This window comes from Carassius gibelio, chromosome A19 (assembly GCF_023724105.1).
Source record: "Carassius gibelio isolate Cgi1373 ecotype wild population from Czech Republic chromosome A19, carGib1.2-hapl.c, whole genome shotgun sequence".
Classification (NCBI taxonomy): domain Eukaryota; kingdom Metazoa; phylum Chordata; class Actinopteri; order Cypriniformes; family Cyprinidae; genus Carassius; species Carassius gibelio.
Window position 1 is genome coordinate 8730824 of NC_068389.1, and position 20534 is coordinate 8751357.

At 36.7% G+C, this 20534-nt stretch overlaps 1 protein-coding gene across 1 annotated transcript; it reads left to right on the forward strand.

Annotated features, from left to right (window-relative positions):
- The first annotated feature begins 9993 nt into the window (after positions 1-9993).
- LOC127935928 (serine/threonine-protein kinase Sgk1) lies at positions 9994-16023 on the forward strand. Its single transcript, XM_052534152.1, has 12 exons — positions 9994-10231; positions 10844-10919; positions 12188-12295; positions 12402-12459; positions 12549-12632; positions 12722-12853; positions 12946-13058; positions 13160-13283; positions 13468-13563; positions 13679-13834; positions 13924-14013; positions 14323-16023. The coding sequence occupies exons 1-12, from the start codon at positions 10162-10164 to the stop codon at positions 14488-14490; spliced, it is 1275 nt and encodes a 424-aa protein (XP_052390112.1). The 5' UTR covers positions 9994-10161; the 3' UTR covers positions 14491-16023.
- Positions 16024-20534: the final 4511 nt, after the last annotated feature.

Sequence of the window (20534 nt, forward strand, 5' to 3'; positions counted from 1 at the left end):
TGTCCCAACTTTTTTGGACTCTGGTTTGTAGTAGAACATGTTTGAACAAAAAAAAAAAAAAAAAAAAAACACAGAAGTGACCCCTTTTGGCTTACAATAAACTCCAGCTGGCCTGTCATTAGTCTCAATCACGGTTTATCATGAATGTTTATCATTCCACAGAACAACATTCCCCTGTTTCATTTCCTCTCACATGATCATGAGTCTAAAAACATGAATAACACTGCAATTAATTACAAACAATTGATTGCTTTTCTAATTTGCTGCCAAATGCTTCTTTTTTGATGTATAGCTTGCACTTTGTAATTGCATGATGTAACAGCATCTCCACTGAAGTTCTTTCACAGTCCCAGGACATGCTGACCTCAAAATCCCTTTCATTACTCAGGGATTTTCACTCAAGGATTGAAGACTCCTCAGTGACGGTGTCGCTTAATGAAGAGGTGTGCTGTTATCTAAGGCTTAACTAAGACTTATCTCCACAAAAAAATATCATAGAGACTTGGTAGTGGACTTGTTTAATATAGGTCAGTAACTAACAACATAGTAACATGCTAGCAATGGTATTACCCACAAACCCCTAGCATTGGTGTGGGGAGTTATGTGGAAATTCACATTGTCTTGTAAATCTTAAAGGGGTCATTTGATGTTGCTAAGCAGAACATTATTTTGTGTATTTGCTGTAATGAAATGTGTTTATGCGGTTTAAAGTAAAAAAAAAAAACACATTATTATCACCTCCCGCTCTCTCTAGTGAAGCCAATAAGGAAGTGACTAAAACTGCAATTCATCGACTGGCCGCTTGAGGCTGGCTGCAAAAGAGAGTCAATCCCATAGACTCCCCATGTTAAAATGCCCAACTTTACAGCAGAAAAAAAACATGTTTTCAGCCTGGTTCAAAAAATGATTTTGGTCTATATAGCTATTTTGCCCTTCATGACAACTGTGAGGGGGGTGATTTTCTTTTTATAACTCATCCATTTTAATTAAATTAAGCCTTAAAGTTCTGCATAATTAAGGGCGTGGCCACTTGAGTGACAGGTGAATTGCCACAACTGTCATAGCTGTCGCGCTAGGTGGGCGTGGCTTCAGCAACCAGCTCCCGCCCTTTTGCCCATTTTCGATTGGCGCGGTGACGCGCTGCCAAGATGGCGATGGCTCGCTCTGCAAACTTTCAAAAAACCTCTTCAGGAGTCTACGGGTGACTTCACGGACACTACGTCCATGTTTTTATACAGTCTATGGGAAAGGCCAGCTGCTTGAATGAGCAGCAGCAGCTAGAACGAGGAACAGCCGGCGGATTCGGGAAAGGAGCGGCCGGGAGTTGCGGCAACCACATTTGACGACACAGGGATGGACTCCGCTTCGTCCACAGTGAAAGCCAATCCGGCAATCCACAGTGCAAAGTTTATGTATTTCCTCAGCAACCGGCAAGGATCAGCTCTAGGCATGACAAAGCGAATATCGTGCTCTTTTGGAAGGCCAAACAAAGTAGTTACACTTTCACAATGAAACGTCTCCACGACATGGTGCCAGTGGCAACAGCAAGAATAAAAGGTACACCTTCTTTCTTTGCGTAAGCATTTGGGCTGTGTTTTGCAAATCTTGCCACACAGTGACGTAGACATGTGGGAGCGTGTTTAAACGAGCCATTTTAGGGAGGTGTAGACAAGTATGAACTTTTATAAAGAATATCTATTTGGATTTGAGACTTTAGTGTTTTGAGCTTTACAGATCTTCTTTATGCACCAAAAGCTTGTAACACTCCAAAGAGAAAGTAAAAATTGAAATCGCATCATATGACCACTTTAAAAAAAATAATAATAATTTATTATAAATCTCATACACTGTAAAGAGTGGTAAATTGTGATTTGTTTTGCTTAGGGAGCAATTTCAACCTGATCTAACTCATACATTTAGCTTTTTTTATGTGTGTAACCTAATGTTTCTAGATTCAGTAATACAACATATTCAAAAATGGATAATATGTTACCATAAGGTCTCATTTGTTTATTAGTAGTTAGCAGTTGTTTGTTTGTTGATGAACTCATATTAACAAATAACACAAAATGTACTATTATATAACAAGTAATAATGACACTCTTGTATTTTTAGAGTTGTGTCACAACAGAATTTGGATTTGTTTCATATTTTTCTCATAATCATGTTTATACTGTGATGCTGCTTTGAAATCTGTAAGTGTTTTTGATTGTTTTCTTTTCATGTAATGTAGTAAAGTATGCTAACGTTAAACCATATCGTAAAGTTTTTACATTTTAGGTTAACATTTTTATTCAGAGTATCATTATCATTACACTATTATTATTATATATTTATTTACTTACTTATTTTTAGAGAGAGACCTTGGAAAGTGACCCCTGAAAAATTTAAATACATAAATAAATAAATAGATAACAATTAATGCATTGAATTGATACATAAAGCTAGATTTTGATAAACAGGAAGTAGGAACTTAGTTAATGACTGCCAATGCTTGATAAAAAAGTACCAACACTTTCAGTTCCCCTGCTTAAAGCGTCATGGGACAATGTGCTAATTGTGTACAGTGTGGCCAAAAAACACACTGTGACCTTAAGATGTGAAAACATTAATAAAAAGTGGAAAATCCATGAGATATGACATGAGACATCTGTTCACAGTTTAAGACTAAGAATATAAAAGGTCATGCAATTTTTGAAATAGATACAGTGATAATAGCCACGAGGAAGTAAATAAATACAGTGCATCCCAAGAAACTGTATGCCCCTGTTGCTCACAATCTCTTTGTCTATATAAGCTGAATTAGAACATTATGAACAATGAACAAAATCCTGATTCATAGCTGCATGTGGAGACACATGCAGCCGTTTGATAAGAAAACTCTGCAATGCTACTGCTGAAATTGCCTTTGTGTCCTTCCTTTGAGTCCAGGCTAACTGAATTGGTCAGCAGAACATAGGAAGACATAAATATTGAGGTGTCCTATGGAAAGGGGTAGGCAATAAGAAGGGTATAATGTTTTTATTACATTTTCTATGTGTCATTAAGCCAGCCAGCCTAGCAGATGGTGAGGTGGTCTCTATTACCCAAAAGGCCATTAACAGAAACCTGTTCTACAGTGATTTTGTTTATTAAACAAAAAATAATGCCAACAATATGCCTTAAATTGGATGAATAACGCTTGGAATTGAACACACTACCTAAAGTTTAAAACTTGGGATCACGAAGAATGGGACCTTTAAATAGAGCTGCGTTTCCCAAGAGTAGCCTATTATAAGAAAGCATTTATGTTTTTGGAAAAGGCAGCCCAGAACGAAGCAGAAAAAAGGCTATATGTTTGAGTTATTTCACTATAAACCTATTGAAACTGTATCCTAGTTTGTACAGTACATTTATTTACATTTGAATGTTAAAAGTTCATATTGCTCATGTTCTATTCTGTATTGTTAATATAAATCATCCACTCTCAGAATAAAAAAGTTGCATTTTATGCATGCAACAGCCTATTACTTGCTGTCCCTTATGACAATGAACCATGGTAAACTGAACATAGTTTAACTATAGTATTTGTAGATTTCCTTGGTTACAACTACAGTAATCATATTTTAAGCATGTGTAAACAAAAATATAACCTAATAAATTACAATTAAGGCGTATTGAATGTTAAAATGCATTTCAAATATAAAGTTAATTAGGTATTATTACCCATTGTACTCATAATAATTAGTTGTTGTAGTTGTTAAGTTTAGGTATAGGGTAGGGATAAGATATCTGGACTATGGTCATAAGACATTTATATGTGCGTTATATCTACTAATAAGCAGCCAATATGCTAGTAAAATGTATGCTAATAAGCAACTAGTTAATAGTGAATAGTGTTACCTAGTCTAAAATGTTTCTGTTCTGATTAAGTTTTACAGTTTTTACTCCTGCACTCTTAAAAACAAGGTGCCAGACAGAACCAAAAAGGGGGTTTCACGGCACTGCCATAGAACCATTTCTTTTTTTCTTGATGCCGTAAAGAACCTTTTATGATACCAAGGTTATAATGTAACGACGTAAAAATACTTTGTTACAGTACTTAAGTATTTTTTGGGAGTATCTGTACTTTGCTTGAGTTTTATATTTCAGTGAACTTTTACTTTTACTCCACTAAATCTCCTAATAAAAATGTAAAATACTTTTACTCCAATACATTTCCCGTAAGTATATTCATTCATTTGTTTCTTTCCCATTTAGCATTTACTTGTTCTTTTACTTTCAACACTTTAGTACTTTTAAGACTTAGTACAATACTTAAGTACGATAAATACGTACTTAAGTACAATAAATATCAAATACTTTAACACTTTTACTCAAGTAATAACCTAAACAGTGACTTCAACTTCTACCAAAGTCATTTTTTGGTAAGATATCTGCACTTTTACTTGAGTATGACTTTCAGGTACTTTATACACCACTGTCTGATACAACGAAGAAAGTTCTAAGAATCACTGATGAAAAGGTTCTTAAAGAACAAACCATTTCTATGAAGTAAATATTTAACACAAGCGTATCAGTAACAAGATTTTCTTATACTTAACTTTGCTTTTTTATAACTAATAATCCAATCAGTGAAGTCCTCTGTAAGTTAGCCGTCATAATTGTACTACTAAGTGACATAGGTGACACTTCTGTGAAATGTATATTTTTTGCAAAACAGCATTAACATGAATGAACAAAAAGTAAAAAAAAATCAAAATAAAAACTTTAGATGAAATTCAAAATTAAACTTTTTTTTTTTTTTTTTTTTTATAAAACATACCATGGACACTGTATAAATGATGTTGTTGTGCTTAGGTTTTGAGGACAAACGACAGACTAACTCATACTAATATGGTTCTGTTACCATATTGTTTGTTAATAACATTGATAGAACCTTGTCAGAATGTTCTGAAAACCTTCCTTGTTAGCTGGTTTGGTGGTGCACTATAAATTGTTCATTTTCATATAATCTGCTTGCACTACAGTGATGTTTAGAAGTGGATCCTCATGCTTTTGTTCTAAAAATCCAGTTTCCATACAATTCCCATTGAATTCACACAAAATCACCATCTCGTTTTCTGGTAATTCAGGTTGGTACTCCTGTAGCTCCTTTTGTGGCCCATTTGTACAAATCATGCTGGCCAGGTGTTGCTGCACATTTGCAGTTCCTGACATCAGGAATGTAGAAAAACTTGCCAAGTCATTGTTTTTTATCAGGTTTATTTATGTAAGATGCTTCCAGAGCATAGCAAGGGACTTGGGAAGTCATTAGAAGCTTATGGCACAATTAAACAAGCGTTGGAGTCAGTGCAGGTATTTCCCTAGTGACTGCTGTAACCTGGAAACTGGTTTCCCTATGGGGCGGGACCAGGACACTCGTGAGACCAGCTGCTATCTGACACCTGTCGCTTTGTTTTGTTTGTAAGACTCAGGAACAAGGGAGCTGGGAGGGCAAGTAGATGCATCACTATTCTTCGGTTTCAGCTATCGTTGAACTATGAGGTAGACAAGGAACGAGCAAAAAGAGAGGTGAGGGATACAGAGCGAGGAGTGATGAGGCCAGTAATTTGCTGATCTTTGAATCTGAGGCGATGAGACTGCCTCTAACAATACTGCAGCAGGACAGAGATAGGCTCATTTACACACACACACCTACACACTCCCACATACATACTGTACGTTCACACGCAAAATGATGCAAAATGATGAACTGCTGAGGATAAGGCATTAAAATCAGCTTTTTAAAAGGATTTCTGTCATAGCACAATTGAGAAGAAGGTTCCACTCTGGTTTGGGAGATATACGCTGTTAAATGAACATGAAGACTGGGAAGAAATCATTCTTAGGTAAGAACCTTTTCTAGTTAAAATCTAACCAGTATCATCCTTCAGTTTACTTTACCATGAGGTTTTGATTCGTTAACATTAGTTTAGTTAATACAAACTAACAATGAAAAATACTACATCATGAATTTATTTTGGTTTATGCTCATTTCAACATTTACAACATTATTAAAATCTGTAGTATATCTGTTTATAATCTTATTTAATGGACCTGAGCTTACATGAACTAACAATGAGCATCTCTATTCTAATAACATGAATAAAAATGACAGAAATACTGTACCAGATGAATTGCTGCTCATTGTTAGTTAATATGTTAATGTTAAGTAATGGGGCCTTATTGTAAAGTGTTGCCATTTACCTTTATGTGTAGAGAGTACTTACTCTGTCTTGTTTAACTCTGTGAAATGTAACCATTTTGTGAGATTCATCAATAGGGATGCTTTAATTAAAAGGGATTCATGTACTCTGAAGACACTGAGTACAACCGAAAATGTCCATTTTGGTTAAAGAGATTACTTACTTAAACTGAGCAGCAGAACTGCATCTTTGTGACGACAAACATGAATACTTCAACACACCATCAACCGGTTTCAGTAGACGCACAGTTTATTTACAAGAATTTCAATTGAATGTAAGAACAATATTTACAATCACTTGTGTAACAGGGTTGAATATCTTGACAAATTCAGCTCACTATTTAAAAGAAAAGAGATAATTTACTTCTGATCATGTTGTAAAAAAGAAGTCACAATTTTAAAGTTACTATTTTGAGTAAAAACGAGAGAAAAGTCAAATTTAGGACGCAATATTGTGTTTTTTGTTATTAGCATACGTTAATAATCAGCAGATAATGCATTATGATGCTGTATGGTTTTTAATTGCTGGATCCAAGTGAAAAGATACACAAACAAAAAAGTGTGCGTGAACCACATAAGTCGCGACTGATTTCATTATTATGATAATTATTATTTTTCTGAGGGAAACTATTAGAAGGCGGGGCTTGATTTAAGGGCTTTAGGCTCAACTTTATAAAGAAGAAATGGCATACCAGAAGAGAATCTTTTAAGACAAACAAGTATTTTCTGTCTATATACTTGGCATGGATTAGTTTATTATATCACAAGATTAGTCATTTGTACTAACAACTAAATCTCTCACATTAAATCTCTTTATTTAAAGGGTCAGTATATTTATTATTTTCAGTATGTTGTATTCTCTTTTTCCTTACTTATTGTAAAAACAGTAAGTATTTGAAAAAAAGAAACAGAAATTACATAAAAAAATCATTGACACAACACATATAGTCTACAGTAGGTCTGTACATTCATTCATCTGTCACAGACATAATCCACTTAAGTCTGATCAGGTTGTCTAGGCGTTGATCTCTCTGACTCTCTGTTTGTTTTATCTGTCACCTGAGTGAGCAGGACACTCTCTTTCACTTTTACATTTAACCTGCAACTTAAAGAGTTTCACACTAAATACACATATTGTCTAATTGTGAATGGTTCAATGGTGGACATTATTCCACACAACAACGAATATATATATATATATATATATATATATATATATGCAAATGCATGCTCTCTCATTGCAAATGCATGCTCTCTCACACTTTCAGTCACACAGCAGGGACCTGTGTCTCCACAGTAACACGGCAAGTATAGTAACAGGAAATAAATAGTAATAATTGGATCTGTGACAACTATGACAGAATGACTCCTTCAGAGGTGCTTCGGTGAGCAGCGGAAAGACTTTGCCACCTGTCCGCTTGGCATATGAGATACTGTTACAGTAACACGGTTGAGTGGAAACATGGGCAGGTTAGTGGGGGAAGGAAGAGACAAGACAAATCCAGAGAACCAGTCACTAGTCATCTGATCTAGGTAAAGGAATGGCAGTATTTTGTTTTCTCTGCATTATTCTCAGAATGAATGAATGAATGACAATTTTCCACACAACATGTTCAACTGGAAATTTCTCTTTAAGTAGATTATTTCCTTTTTAATGTTTTTAAGATGTAATTTGGGGCAGGTTATTAGGTTATTGGACAGTGTACAAATTCAACAGTGGTCTGTATTTTTTAGTGTATTTTTCATAGAAAAGAAATTAATCTAAAATGTATAAATAAAACAATTTTACAAACAAAATATTCAAATGGACATTTCACTTTTAGTATTTTTTTTTCCATTTTTTTTTTGGGGGGGGTGCATGTTATTAGGTTATTTGAAAAAAAAAGTAATCAATGACAAGTATTTTTGTTCTAGTTTCATATAAAATTTAATTTAGTCAACTTTAGTCAGGCATGACAGGAACACATATCAATGGCCTCAATCTAGCAGACATGGACTAAAGGTGCAAAATTAATTTAAATTATTCATAATTAGTTTATATTTTTAAAAAAAACAAATGTATTTGTTCTGAAACATGATGTATGCATTGTCTGTAAGTCTGGTCTACAAAGTATGCATAATGTCCTTGCCATCGTTTCATTTTACACAAACAGCTTGAGTACTTTCTTGAAGCTTTAAAATGGCCCAGCCAGTGGAGCAGTAGAACTCTGTTGGTGGGTTTCTGGAGGCTTGCCGAAGTCTTTTTACATTACATATATATATATATATATATATATATATATATATATATATATATATATATATATATATATATATATATATATATATATATATATAAATCTATTTTTTGGTAAACTTATGTCAGTCTAATATTCAACAGGCTTGAAATTCTAAGTTATGGGTGGAAGAAACCTGATTCCTCTGAACTAAGTGATCTTCCACCAAAGATCTTCCCCATCACTTTTGTTATATGACACCTATAGCTCCAGCTGAATTCCCCTCCATGGTTCCTCCTAACTGTTATCGGAAAGATAGGATGTTTGGTTAATACAAAGCACATAACTCTTAAGTCTTTTGATATCACGCCACCCGATCCTGCTCGTGTGAACAGACTTTGGCAAGCCTCCAGCACCCCACCAACAGAGTTCAATTGCTCCACTGGCCGGGCCATTTTAAAGCTTCAAGAAAGTACTCAAGCTGTTTGTGTAAAATGAAAGGATGAAAAGGGCATTATGCATGTTATGTAGACCAGACTTACAGACAGAACAGGTTATGCATTCCAGACGTCGTCTGGAATAGTGGAAATGCAAATCAAATGCACCAGGGCTATTAATAATAAAAACTTTATGCCACCTGAAATAAAATAAACATGAAAAAATTTAATAATAATTTGGTAACAATTTACAATAATGTTAATTTAGTCAACATTAGTTTACTACTTGAGTCAACATGAACCAAGCATGAACAATATTTCTACAGCATTTATTAATATACTTAATGTTAATTTCAGCATTTACTATTAAAATCCAAAGTAGTTGGGGTATACAGTTGACCCCGTTGATCTGATGATGTCTAACCTGGCAAAATCTGTACTAAAAGACCAGATGGCAAGGACGGCATCGTATTATGGCACACTTATATAACTTAAAGGGTCAGTGGACCACATTTGGAGGCTGAAAAATAAATGATGTGGCTCAAAGTGTTGGTTTACGTAAGCCGTGATGCCACATCCTCACACCCTTGACCTGGTCGGATGGCTTGAACACTGTGGCTTGCTCACAGACGACAATCTGGAAAAGCACAGGCTTCAACAAATTAATAATGTGCCCCGTTAATGGAAATGCTAGACTCTAAGTTACAGGGGTGAATATTTTCACAGGAATATCTTCCTTTTAAAAAAGACCTTAATTTCAGGAACATGATCCTACAGCAGTTTTAACCGCATGCTTTTATTTTCTAATTTTCTACTGCTTCACTTTCTTCCTCATCATTACTGGCAAGGATTAGAGGTTAATCTGTTAAACTACAATGAGATTACCAGCCAGCTGTGTGGTAATTTTTCAGTGATTAAAAAAAGTCCCCCAGTGTTTAATCAAGCTTGCATCAATGGGAGCGCCTCCGTTTCCTCTCGCATCGCCCCCTACCGGCGGAACGGAGAATCGAGGGGTTCCGTGACGTAACACTTCGCAAGTCTCCTCGGTTACTCGGAGTGATGTCAGAACCTCGCCTCCACAACCACGTGTCCCGTATAAAAACACGAGTGCGGGGCTGGCGGGGGAAGACAGTAGCGCTCAGCACCCGACAGCCCGGCATCAGAACCCAACAGTGCGATTACTGCTGGGAGATCGGCGCTTTGCAATAAAAGAAAGGCTTCACCGAAGGAATACTACATTCCTCCAGTGGATTTGTAACATAACTTACTCATAATAATAGTGATGGCAGTTACTCAAACTGGATGTGACTTGACATACTGCAAGATGCGGGGGATCGTGTCCGTTCTCACCGGTACGTCTGAGTTGTTCTGTTGTCTGTAATAGATTTCTTTAATTTACATATGCTTTTTGGGAAAAGGGATGCAATACATCACATTGTTAAAAAATAACAATGAGAGAAATCTATGTCTTTAGACATCGTTTTTGTGTTTGTATAGTCAATTTAAATATGTTTTATTATTATTATTTTGTTAATAGCATTTTTTATATCCTTATATCATGATGAAAAGTATGGATTTTCTCGGGGTTAAACACCTTTACATTGTTTTATTAAATTACGTGGTTCCATGAGAGTTGTAGAAATGATGCATTATCGTTCTTGATAAATAGCAGATATATGTACAGCTGTACAGTGAGCAATGCGGTGTGTTGTGTAACACTGACAGTGCTTGACATTAAACCATTGCTCACGGATCCTCTGAATCACTGCATCTATAAAACACGTTTTCTGTCATAGACTTGACGTGTAAGTGATCATTTTACCGAGAAAAAAGAGAGAGAGAGATTTCGAAGGGTTCCCCATCACATATGGTTGATGGTTCATTCAGATCAAAAACAGGGTGTTAGTGACGTCAGCTGTGGATTTCCTTCTTCTGAAGTAAATGCTTTTTTTTTTATATTTCAGCTTTTATTAAAGAAAGGAAGATGGGCTTAAACGACTTCATCCAGAAGCTTGTTTCCAACCCTCCCATTTGTCAACAGTAAGTATCCTAATACTTAATAATGTGAGCATGGAAATAAACAATTGCATGATGCTTTTACAATTACAAGTAGATGTGTGAACTGAAAAAAAAGGCATAATCAACAAATAAGAGCAGAGAGGATTTCTGTGTTTCAAAATCAGCAAGAAAGTGGTTCAGGAAAATTCCAGCATTCTTTCATAAAGGCAGCTCTGTGACCTGAAGTGTATTTATAATAGATTCATTGAGGTGACTGTACAAGAGGATGTAATCCCATCATCTGAGTTTAGCTGTGCATTCTGCTAATTGTGCAGGTTAATCTGTACAGGCGAGATAAAGCCAAGCACCAGAATAGTGCTCCAAGAAAATCAGCTGTTGAGGCCGCTGCTTGGCCACAGTAAGAAAATCCCTAATGTCCCCAAGATGAGGATAAGGGCCTAATTCAATCAAGCACATTTGGTCTTAGAGTCATTCAGGTCAGAGCAGTGGAAAATTTCTCATCGCATCATCTCTACCCTCCATATGCTCCCCTCGGTATTCATTCAAAGAGGATGTTAGAGTTGCGTAAAAGGTTGGGATTTAACCTCTCAGTAGTCTAAAAGCCATCATGTTGGGCAGGGAGGGAGTTTTTATGAAGGTTTCATTAAAACATTATTTGATCTATATTTTAAGTAGATGCATCTTATCTAATAGTCTTGCAATAATAGCTGTCTTGTCAGGTCAAAAAGAAATGATGAGTTTCTAACATACCTGAAACGGCCCCACATAACCTTCACAAACACTGCCATCCATCGACCTGCCTAAGGCATTACAAGAAATAATGGATTTAAAGGAATGTTCTGGGCTGTTTAGTAAAAGCTAAGTTGATCGCAGAGATCATATGTGGCATTGGGTCTATGATCTACTTAGGCTTACAATGCTTTTTGGAAACGCAACTCTGGATTAAACACACGCTGTACATTTTGATTCATTTTAAAGAGATTTTGAAACAAATGCACTTTTTAGAAATACATTTAAATTTATGCATTTAGCAGGCGCTTTTACCCAAAGCAACTTACAGTGCATTCAGTTTTTACCTAACATGTGTTTCCTGGGAATTGGACCAACAACCTTACGCTGCTAACACAATACTCTACCACTTGAGCCACAGGAACATTTATGATGAAATTTTATGAAATAACACATATTATGAAATATGTTGAGTAGTCATTGCATATCATGGTCCAATAGTCAATGGGTCTTGAACAAAGAAATAAAATCAATAACATCATTTATTCTCCTTTCCTTAGTGCCGATGTTGATTCATTCTTAAAAATCGATGAGAACCAGAATGAGGAGCTGGAGGAGACTCACCTGTGTTTGACCAACCCCAGGAGCTCTTTGGCTGAGGAGACTCAGTACGTAGTTACTATTAAACATTTTTTTTTTTTTTGGTTAATTGGATTCCTGTCAGCCAGGCTGCTTGTTGTTGACATTACTAATGTTGTTTAATTTCCTTAACAGGATCAAACCTTCAGATTTTGACTACTTAAAGATCATTGGGAAGGGGAGCTTTGGAAAGGTGGGCACAAACAAGTTTCATACAGTCAAGATGTCGACCTTTATGTCATATTCTAAACTGAGAATGCTAACAGCGTCTTATTTTCACAGGTTCTGCTCGCAAGGTACAAGGAAAACGAACAATACTATGCTGTGAAGGTGCTTCAGAAGAAAATCATACTGAAAAAGAAAGAAGTAAGACCTAATGCGATGCTCATACGGATGTAAAAGCACTTTGCCACAACTGCAGAATATTAACAATCGCACTTAATATGTTTCCCCAGCAAACGCATATCATGGCGGAAAGGAGTGTATTAATGAAAAATATCAAACATCCGTTCCTGGTGGGGCTGCATTACTCTTTCCAAACCACTGACAAACTGTATTTCGTCCTAGACTACGTCAATGGAGGCGAGGTTAGTAAACAATGCATTAACGCTTTACTCTCATATAGCTCCATATAGCTGACTAACTTTACTGACTCTGGTATGATTTTTTTGTCCTGCAGCTGTTCTACCACCTCCAGCGTGAGCGGGTGTTTCTGGAGCCCAGGGCGAGGTTTTATGCTGCTGAAATCGCTAGTGCACTCGGTTACCTTCACTCACTGCACATAGTTTACAGGTATGTGACTGGCTGCAGTGCCCCTAGTGGAGAAGGAGCTGAACTGTGTGCCAGATTCTGCCCATTATAATGGGGCCTTACCAGTTTCTGTTTTTTTTCAGAGACTTAAAGCCAGAGAACATCCTCCTGGACTCTCAGGGCCACATTGTGTTGACAGATTTCGGGCTGTGCAAAGAGGGACTGGAACCCAACGGCACAACCTCAACGTTCTGTGGAACTCCTGAGGTATTCGAAAAAGATTAAGTGGATCAATAATGCTCTCTAAAGTTCAGCTAATTGCATTTAATATGCATGCGTACTATAAAATGTTTTAATTTAATTCCAATTAAGTGTCATAAAAACATTAAATTTTAAGTATATTATTTTTAATAAAAAGTACTGTTATGCTAACACAAGATTTTTTCAACAGTACTTGGCTCCCGAGGTGCTGCAGAAACAGGCATACGATCGTACCGTGGACTGGTGGTGCCTGGGATCAGTGCTGTTTGAGATGCTGTATGGACTGGTGAGGAAGACCTATCAAGTCTTTTTTTTTTCCTGACAACTGACTAGATCAGCTGCAGCGAAGGAAATATTTCACGAACAATGTCAATTAATTTTCTAAGTCTCTGTTTTTCCAGCCTCCATTCTACAGTCGCAACACAGCCGAGATGTACAACAACATCCTTCACAAGCCTCTAGTCCTGAAGCCCAACGTGTCCAACGCTGGCCGAGAGCTGCTGGAGGGTCTTCTGCACAAGGACCGTACCAAGAGACTGGGCTCCAAAGATGATTTTGTAAGTGGACACAACACACCAGTGCCACATGCATAACGTTTATTTTCCTGAGATTGCTGATACTTATACAAGCTTTTGCTTATTTGTAGCTGGAGATGAAGTTCCACAGCTTCTTCTCTCACATAAACTGGGACGACCTCATGGCCAAAAAGTGTGTGCCTCCTTTTGTTCCTACAGTGGTAAGTTAACTCTTTACATGCGCAGTGAAAAGTTAATGTCAAATTAGATTTTTTTTTTAAAAATAATAATTTTTGTCATGCTTTAAAAGACGCATATTTTGATGTGTTGACTAAACAAATGTAAAGTACTTGATTATAATTTTAACTGTTATTAAATGCAACATTTGAAGGTAACATTTTATATTAAATTTAAACTTTATCATTTAATGCATGACATACAAGTTTCAACAGAAATTACACGAAAGCATATATTAGTTTACAATCAATTACCTCAATATTTAATAAATTCTGTCTCTATTGAATCTACAGTCTGGTCCCACTGACCTCCGGCACTTTGACCCAGAGTTCACCCACTTACCAGTGTCGACCTCCTTATGCAACTCGGACAGCCTGCACCTGTCCAACAGCGTACGGGAGGCTGCCGGAGCGTTCCCCGGCTTTTCTTACGGCCCCCCGGCTGACCATGCCTTCCAGTAACGGCTTCCATGACCCTCCAAAACGTCCATTCCAGCATCACTAGATGCGTCGAGAAGAAGGACCACAGCGTGGGACACTTAGCTCTTCTGGTTTATTTGCATGCACGACCTGGCAGCACAAGGAACACTTGTGCATGACCAAGAGGAATGTGGGACATTGTAGGACACAAACTACCATAACAACAACTTCCAGAAAAGATGCAGTGTGTGCCAATGGATGCAGAGAGGACCTGAGCTCAGAGAGAGAGAGAGAGAGAGAGAGAGAGAGCGAGCTTAGAAGTGCCTGAGAGTTGAACTAATTATCTTTGGGAAAAAAAAAAAGAGATGATGGCACCAGCTACTAGGCGAAACGCCTTTTGATCAAAATGTTTTTGGATGATGTTTTATTTAATTGTATTTTTCATGCATCATTGCACAGAGGAGGTAAAGGATCAAGAATAGTACAAAATATACAGATGGTCCGAAAAAGGGGTGATTATATCAACCCCTATCAGTACAAGAGGATACACAGACTGTCCGACTGAAATATCAATACATTTATTATCGTCTTCCTATTGACAAACATTAATTTAATAACTGCATTATTGATCATACTGCATTATATTAGTGTGGTTTAGCTTAGCTCTTCAGTCCTGCTCTAAACTTCCCAAACTATGTTTAGGTTTATATTAGAAGGGAAACTACGGTAGTCCTGCAAGCGTTTAGCTGTGATTATTTGTCTGAATGAGTAGAAGACATCACTTGTTCCTCCTAAAATTAATACGTTGTCATACAAGTACTTTCTTTCCTTTTTTTTTTCTCCAATGCCAGAACTTTTACACAAAATGCCAGACACTGTGTTTCCTGGGAAGACAATTCTAGTAGCCGCACATCACATTCTATTATCTTACAATTAGTGAGATGGATGGATGTCGTATACGTCTGTTTATCATTGTTATCTGAGGTGATTGCTGTCCATTGCAAACACAGCACGTCGATTAGATTGTATTGAAACTTTTGCATCATGCACAGTGAGATTTGTAGTAGCCCAGAAGGAACAGTGTCTTTTCTGTTCAAATTGTGCCTGTACAGCTACTTTATGTACATTGTCATACATTTCCATGTGTGTCTATCTTCCTGTCTGTATCGCCGTGGGTTGGACAGGGACATGGAATGCTGTGCAATAGAAAAGGAGACTTGAAAGAGATGTGAACAATATTTCATGGGACGACTGAGTGGTATCGACTTAATGAAGGAGAGAGGTTTGGATGCCCTCATGATACGCATCCCTGTTTTAATTCTAATATATTTCATATCACTGGACCAATAATGCGCTATATGTTGTTCTTTAGATAACTGCAAACAAGGCAATATGGATAAAGTTTATTCTTTCTTCCATTTTTGGAAGGTATTCATATATTGTTTTCTATTTTTCCATGTATATTTATTTACATGTCACATATTTTACATCTAATGATCAGAGTATTAAATTCTTAGAATAATGAAATGTTGAGAATGATCTATATGAATGAACAATAAATATGCAAAAATGAAACTATATGTCTTAGTATATACTTGTTCCTCACCTTTGCTGTGATGTTTCATTTGTTCACATTGATTTTGTGAACATGATGAATGATGGAATATACTTAGCCTCAAATACCACCCCGAAGCAGTTTTACAGATAGTGTGGATTTAGTGTTGGAGTTTTCTCTTTTTTTCAGACCTGGGACAGACTTTTGCACTTGTGAAATGAATGAAGCCATTTTCTTGATATATTAGGCATCATATTAATAATGAATGTACACATATTGTGAATTTATTAAACCCTAATTACCTAGCTTTAAAGTAACTTGTCTAAGATATATGATTTATAAAACATACTGCAAGTATCACCATATGTTTATTGTCTTCACTGACAAAAGGTGAAAATGAAAAGACCATCAATCAAAGTAGAAAGCAGCAAATAATATACTACCCACTGACTTAAAATTACTATCCAATTATTTGACCCTCAGATATGTTCGTGCACACATAAGGGCTGTCCAAATAGGTGAATATTATTATATTTGAATTAGATTCAGATTATAAAAAAAAAAACTTAATTTCAATTGCGTAGAAAAGCTTTTGGCTTGTCTCCTTCGGCCACAAGAGGGCGCAGTGAATTTGAAAACGATTTAAAACGAGTATTTGAAATTCTAATTTTAATTTAACAGGAAATAGCGCACATGCAGCTCAGTGAAATCTAAATGTTGTGCTGGAGGGGTTGTGGCGGGATTTGGGACATATGTAATTATAAAATCCTGGCTACCTATGGCTTCCATCAAACAATGATCGCTTAATAAAAAGCTTAATTATCTAATTAACTTGAATACTGTAGGCCTGGGACACGCCAGACAATTTTTAAATCTTAAACAATTTTAAAACCATGGGAGACCACAGATATGAGGACCATTTTAACTCCTTAAATAAAGATGAGAAAATAATATAAAATAGATACATTTCCCTGGAAAAATGGACCATCAGAGCAAATACATTAAAGAGATTTATCATATATGACTGAAATATGAAGGCAGACACTTAACAACAATCAAGAAATTAAGCAATACCCTTGAAAAAAACACATGCATCATTGTCAGTGTCACCAGTCGGAATAAGCCAATTTAAAGGCAAAAAATCCTCTACATAGCTGATAATGTATACTTCACAAATTACTTTCTCTAATTCTGTCAGACATTAAAGTATGAAGGTAAGTGCAGTTTTGTTAATTTTTATTGTTGGATTTATTTATTTAGTTTATTTATATTTGTTCAGATCTTTGATTGACTGTTGAAATTGTGCATGAGCAGGTTGCAGAATCAACAGTGTCAAATTCATTCAGTCATTAAAAACTTAATTCATGAGAAACATGATCAATTAACAAGATTCTTTAAGGATTTTTTTATTAGTATTATTATTATTTTTTTTATATGACACCTGACTATAACTATTTTAAGAGAATAATCAGTTAAAAATATTGTCTGCATATTGCTTGTTATTCGTGTGAACAAATGGGAATGGGGATGAAGATATTTATTGAAGTTATGCCCTGCATGCTTAGAGAACAAGGTTCAGAGTACAAAACAGAGTACAGTCAAATAGTTAATTAGAATCGCCATCAACATTACAAGGTTTAAAATTTAAGACAATTTGCCAAATGTATGAAAGTTTTTTATATGCAAGACATTTTCATTGTAATGTGGAATCAGGTCAGTGCTATATATTTACAGTTTATTTTCATTTAAATAATTTTTTTTTGTTTTTTTTTCCTCCAAAAAAAAAAAATCTAATTCATCCAATAGCGGTATAGCACTGTAAACCATATGATTCTCTGGGTTGATTCTCAGAATGAACCTGCAAGCATAAGTAATGAAAAAAATACATTGGCTCTAAAATGCTGCTTTCGGACAATGCATTCCAATAGAGGAAGGCATTAAGGCACTTCCAAATCCAAAGTAAGCTTCACATTCTGTCGCATGAGATACCTTCATCTGATCGATTTTTAAGAACAGCATACAGTAGATGTATCCTTCATTGGCTTTGATATCTCACAATCCTGTATGTTCCATTCTGTGATGGTTGAGCTGAAAAATAAAGATGGTGTCTGAAAGTTGCGTTCGGTGGTCAGTTTGTGTGTAAATGTATATTTCTGACTAATTTTTGCACTAGCAAACATTATCATAATTAAATATTTGTTATCACCAAAACTTTTTCTATTTTGTTGAAGATCATTAAAGCTTTACGCTGCCTCAGAATCCTGTCCGAAATTAGTTTACCTTCATGCAAAAAAGCTGCCTGCAAAGTCATTGACTGATAGGGCAGCGAGTCAGCTGCCTAGGTTTTCAGATGCAGCCACTAGTTTTCAGACCAGTCTTTGCAATATTTGATGTCACTCTTAAAGTGTGAAAAAAATACATACACATACATACAAAAATACATGACATTATAATTCTCTTGTAAGCACTTCGTCTTGGCGCAGTAATATCTTCATTCTTGAAAAATCCTCTCACCAGCCCCTGCTCCCTCTAGTGAAGATATTACTGCGCCAAGAAGAAGTGCTTACAAGCACTTGCCATGGTATTCCGCCATACAATATAGTGATCCAACTGTATTTGTACGAGTAACTGTATTTAAGGGAAAACGTGGAGGTGTTTGGTAGCTTCTCTGCTTGGCCCATATTGAATGAATGGGCTAAGCTAAGTGCTTTCAAAGTGTCACCACGCGCCAAAGCGATTGAGTGCACGCACTGAGACAAGAGAGGTATGTATCAACTCGTCTTAGTTAAGGGAAAAACATAGTTTAATATGAAAACACAGTGGAGTATCACTTTAAGACATAACCTTCTATGTTTGTTATAGTATACAAGAGACCATTTATATGAGACATGCCACTTCCTCGATCCTCAATACAACTATATAAGGAAAACCCGTAACGGCAAAGATGGCGGTTGTATGCAAATGTCCCGCCCCTCCCGCTGGAAAGCCAATCATCTGCTTTTAACAGTCAAGCCGGGGAACATTTAAGCCTATTGTCTGGTTCCACTGACTTATGTGCACAGTTGAGGAACACTTGCACATGCGTATAGTAAAAGTAAAACCTGTGGGGAAAAGGGTGTTTTAAACCTTATATTGGGGCAAAGTCAAAAAACATTTTCAGCGATTTTTATCATATTTTACTGCTGTTTCTATACATGCAGTTTTTATGTCATGGTGACCAGGGAAAGTGAAGTTCTGACTCTATGCCCATTCATTTAGATAGGAGCTGGTCTTGTTAGTCTGAAATAGCTGCCCGGAGATGTTGCCAAGATGGCGTGAAAGTGACATTCAGCCAAGTATGGTGACCCATACTCAGAATTTGTGCTCTGCATTTAACCCATCCGAAGTGCGCACACACACAGAGCAGTGAACACACACACACAGAGCAGTGGGCAGCCATTTATGCTGCGGCGCCCATGCAGGGAGCAGTTGGGGGTTCGATGCCTTGCTCAAGGGCACCTATGTCATGGTATTGAGTGTGGAGAGAGCACTGTACATGCACTCCCCCCACCCACAATTCCTGCTGGCCCGAGACTCGAACTCACAACCCTTCAATTGGGAGTCTGACTCTCTAACCATTAGGCCACGACTTCCCATAAATAAAATAGTAAATAACATAGGAATTAAGATATGTTTCCTGTGGGTCCCAGCACACGTGGGAGTGGATGTAAATGAGGTTGTGGATCATTTAGCAAAACAGGAGCTGAAATTATCACATACAGAAATGATTATTCCACAAAACAAAGAGGAAGTTAAGGCTAAAATTAGTACATCAATAAAAATTAGATGGCAAGAAGTGTGGAATAAGGAGGAGAGAGGAAGACATCTTTATCATATTTGAAATCAAGTTGGGGTTGAAAGAGTTAATTTTGGTAGTAGAAGAGAATATACAATTATTACTAGAATTCGCATTGGCCATATTGCCTTAATTTTTGTACTATATAAAATTAAAAAGCATGAGTCTGGGAACTGCAGACATCCCAAGTCTCCCGGAAGTTCCGGGAGTCTCCCGCATATTAAAAGCGGCTCCCTGAGACCCGCAAATTAGTTAAAATCTCCCGGAATCTAGACCGAGCGAGCAAAAGCGCGCATGCGAAACAGATACTGTGTTTCAAACGGTGTAGCGCGCGCACGGCAGAGAGGGAGAGGGAGCGAGAGACCTTGCGTGTGTGTGCTAATGTGCGTGTGTGCGAAGCGCATCTCAGACAGAGAGCATCCTGATTGGCCTGTTTCTGCAAATCAACCAATCAATTGTCAGTGTGGGCGGGGGGGTTGGGATACCTCCCTGAAATGACTTTTTGCAAGTTGGAAAGTCTGGGAACTGTAGTCTGTGTGCATTACCAGAAACTGTAGAGCATGCACTATTAGATTGTTCGTCTTATTGTAATGAAAGAGCATTTCTGTTGAAAGAATTAAAATAAAAAGGGATAGAAAATATTACACTTAAAACTCGAATAATGGCTTAAATCATTATAAAATATATAATGCTTTA

Coding starts and splice junctions, on each gene's coding strand:
- LOC127935928 (XM_052534152.1), top strand. CDS start 10,162: ATGGCAGTTACTCAAACTGGATGTGACTTGACATACTGCAAGATGCGG. Junction 13,284..13,467: donor CGTTCTGTGGAACTCCTGAG/GTATTCGAAAAA, acceptor TTTTTTCAACAG/TACTTGGCTCCCGAGGTGCT. Junction 13,564..13,678: donor TTGAGATGCTGTATGGACTG/GTGAGGAAGACC, acceptor CTGTTTTTCCAG/CCTCCATTCTACAGTCGCAA.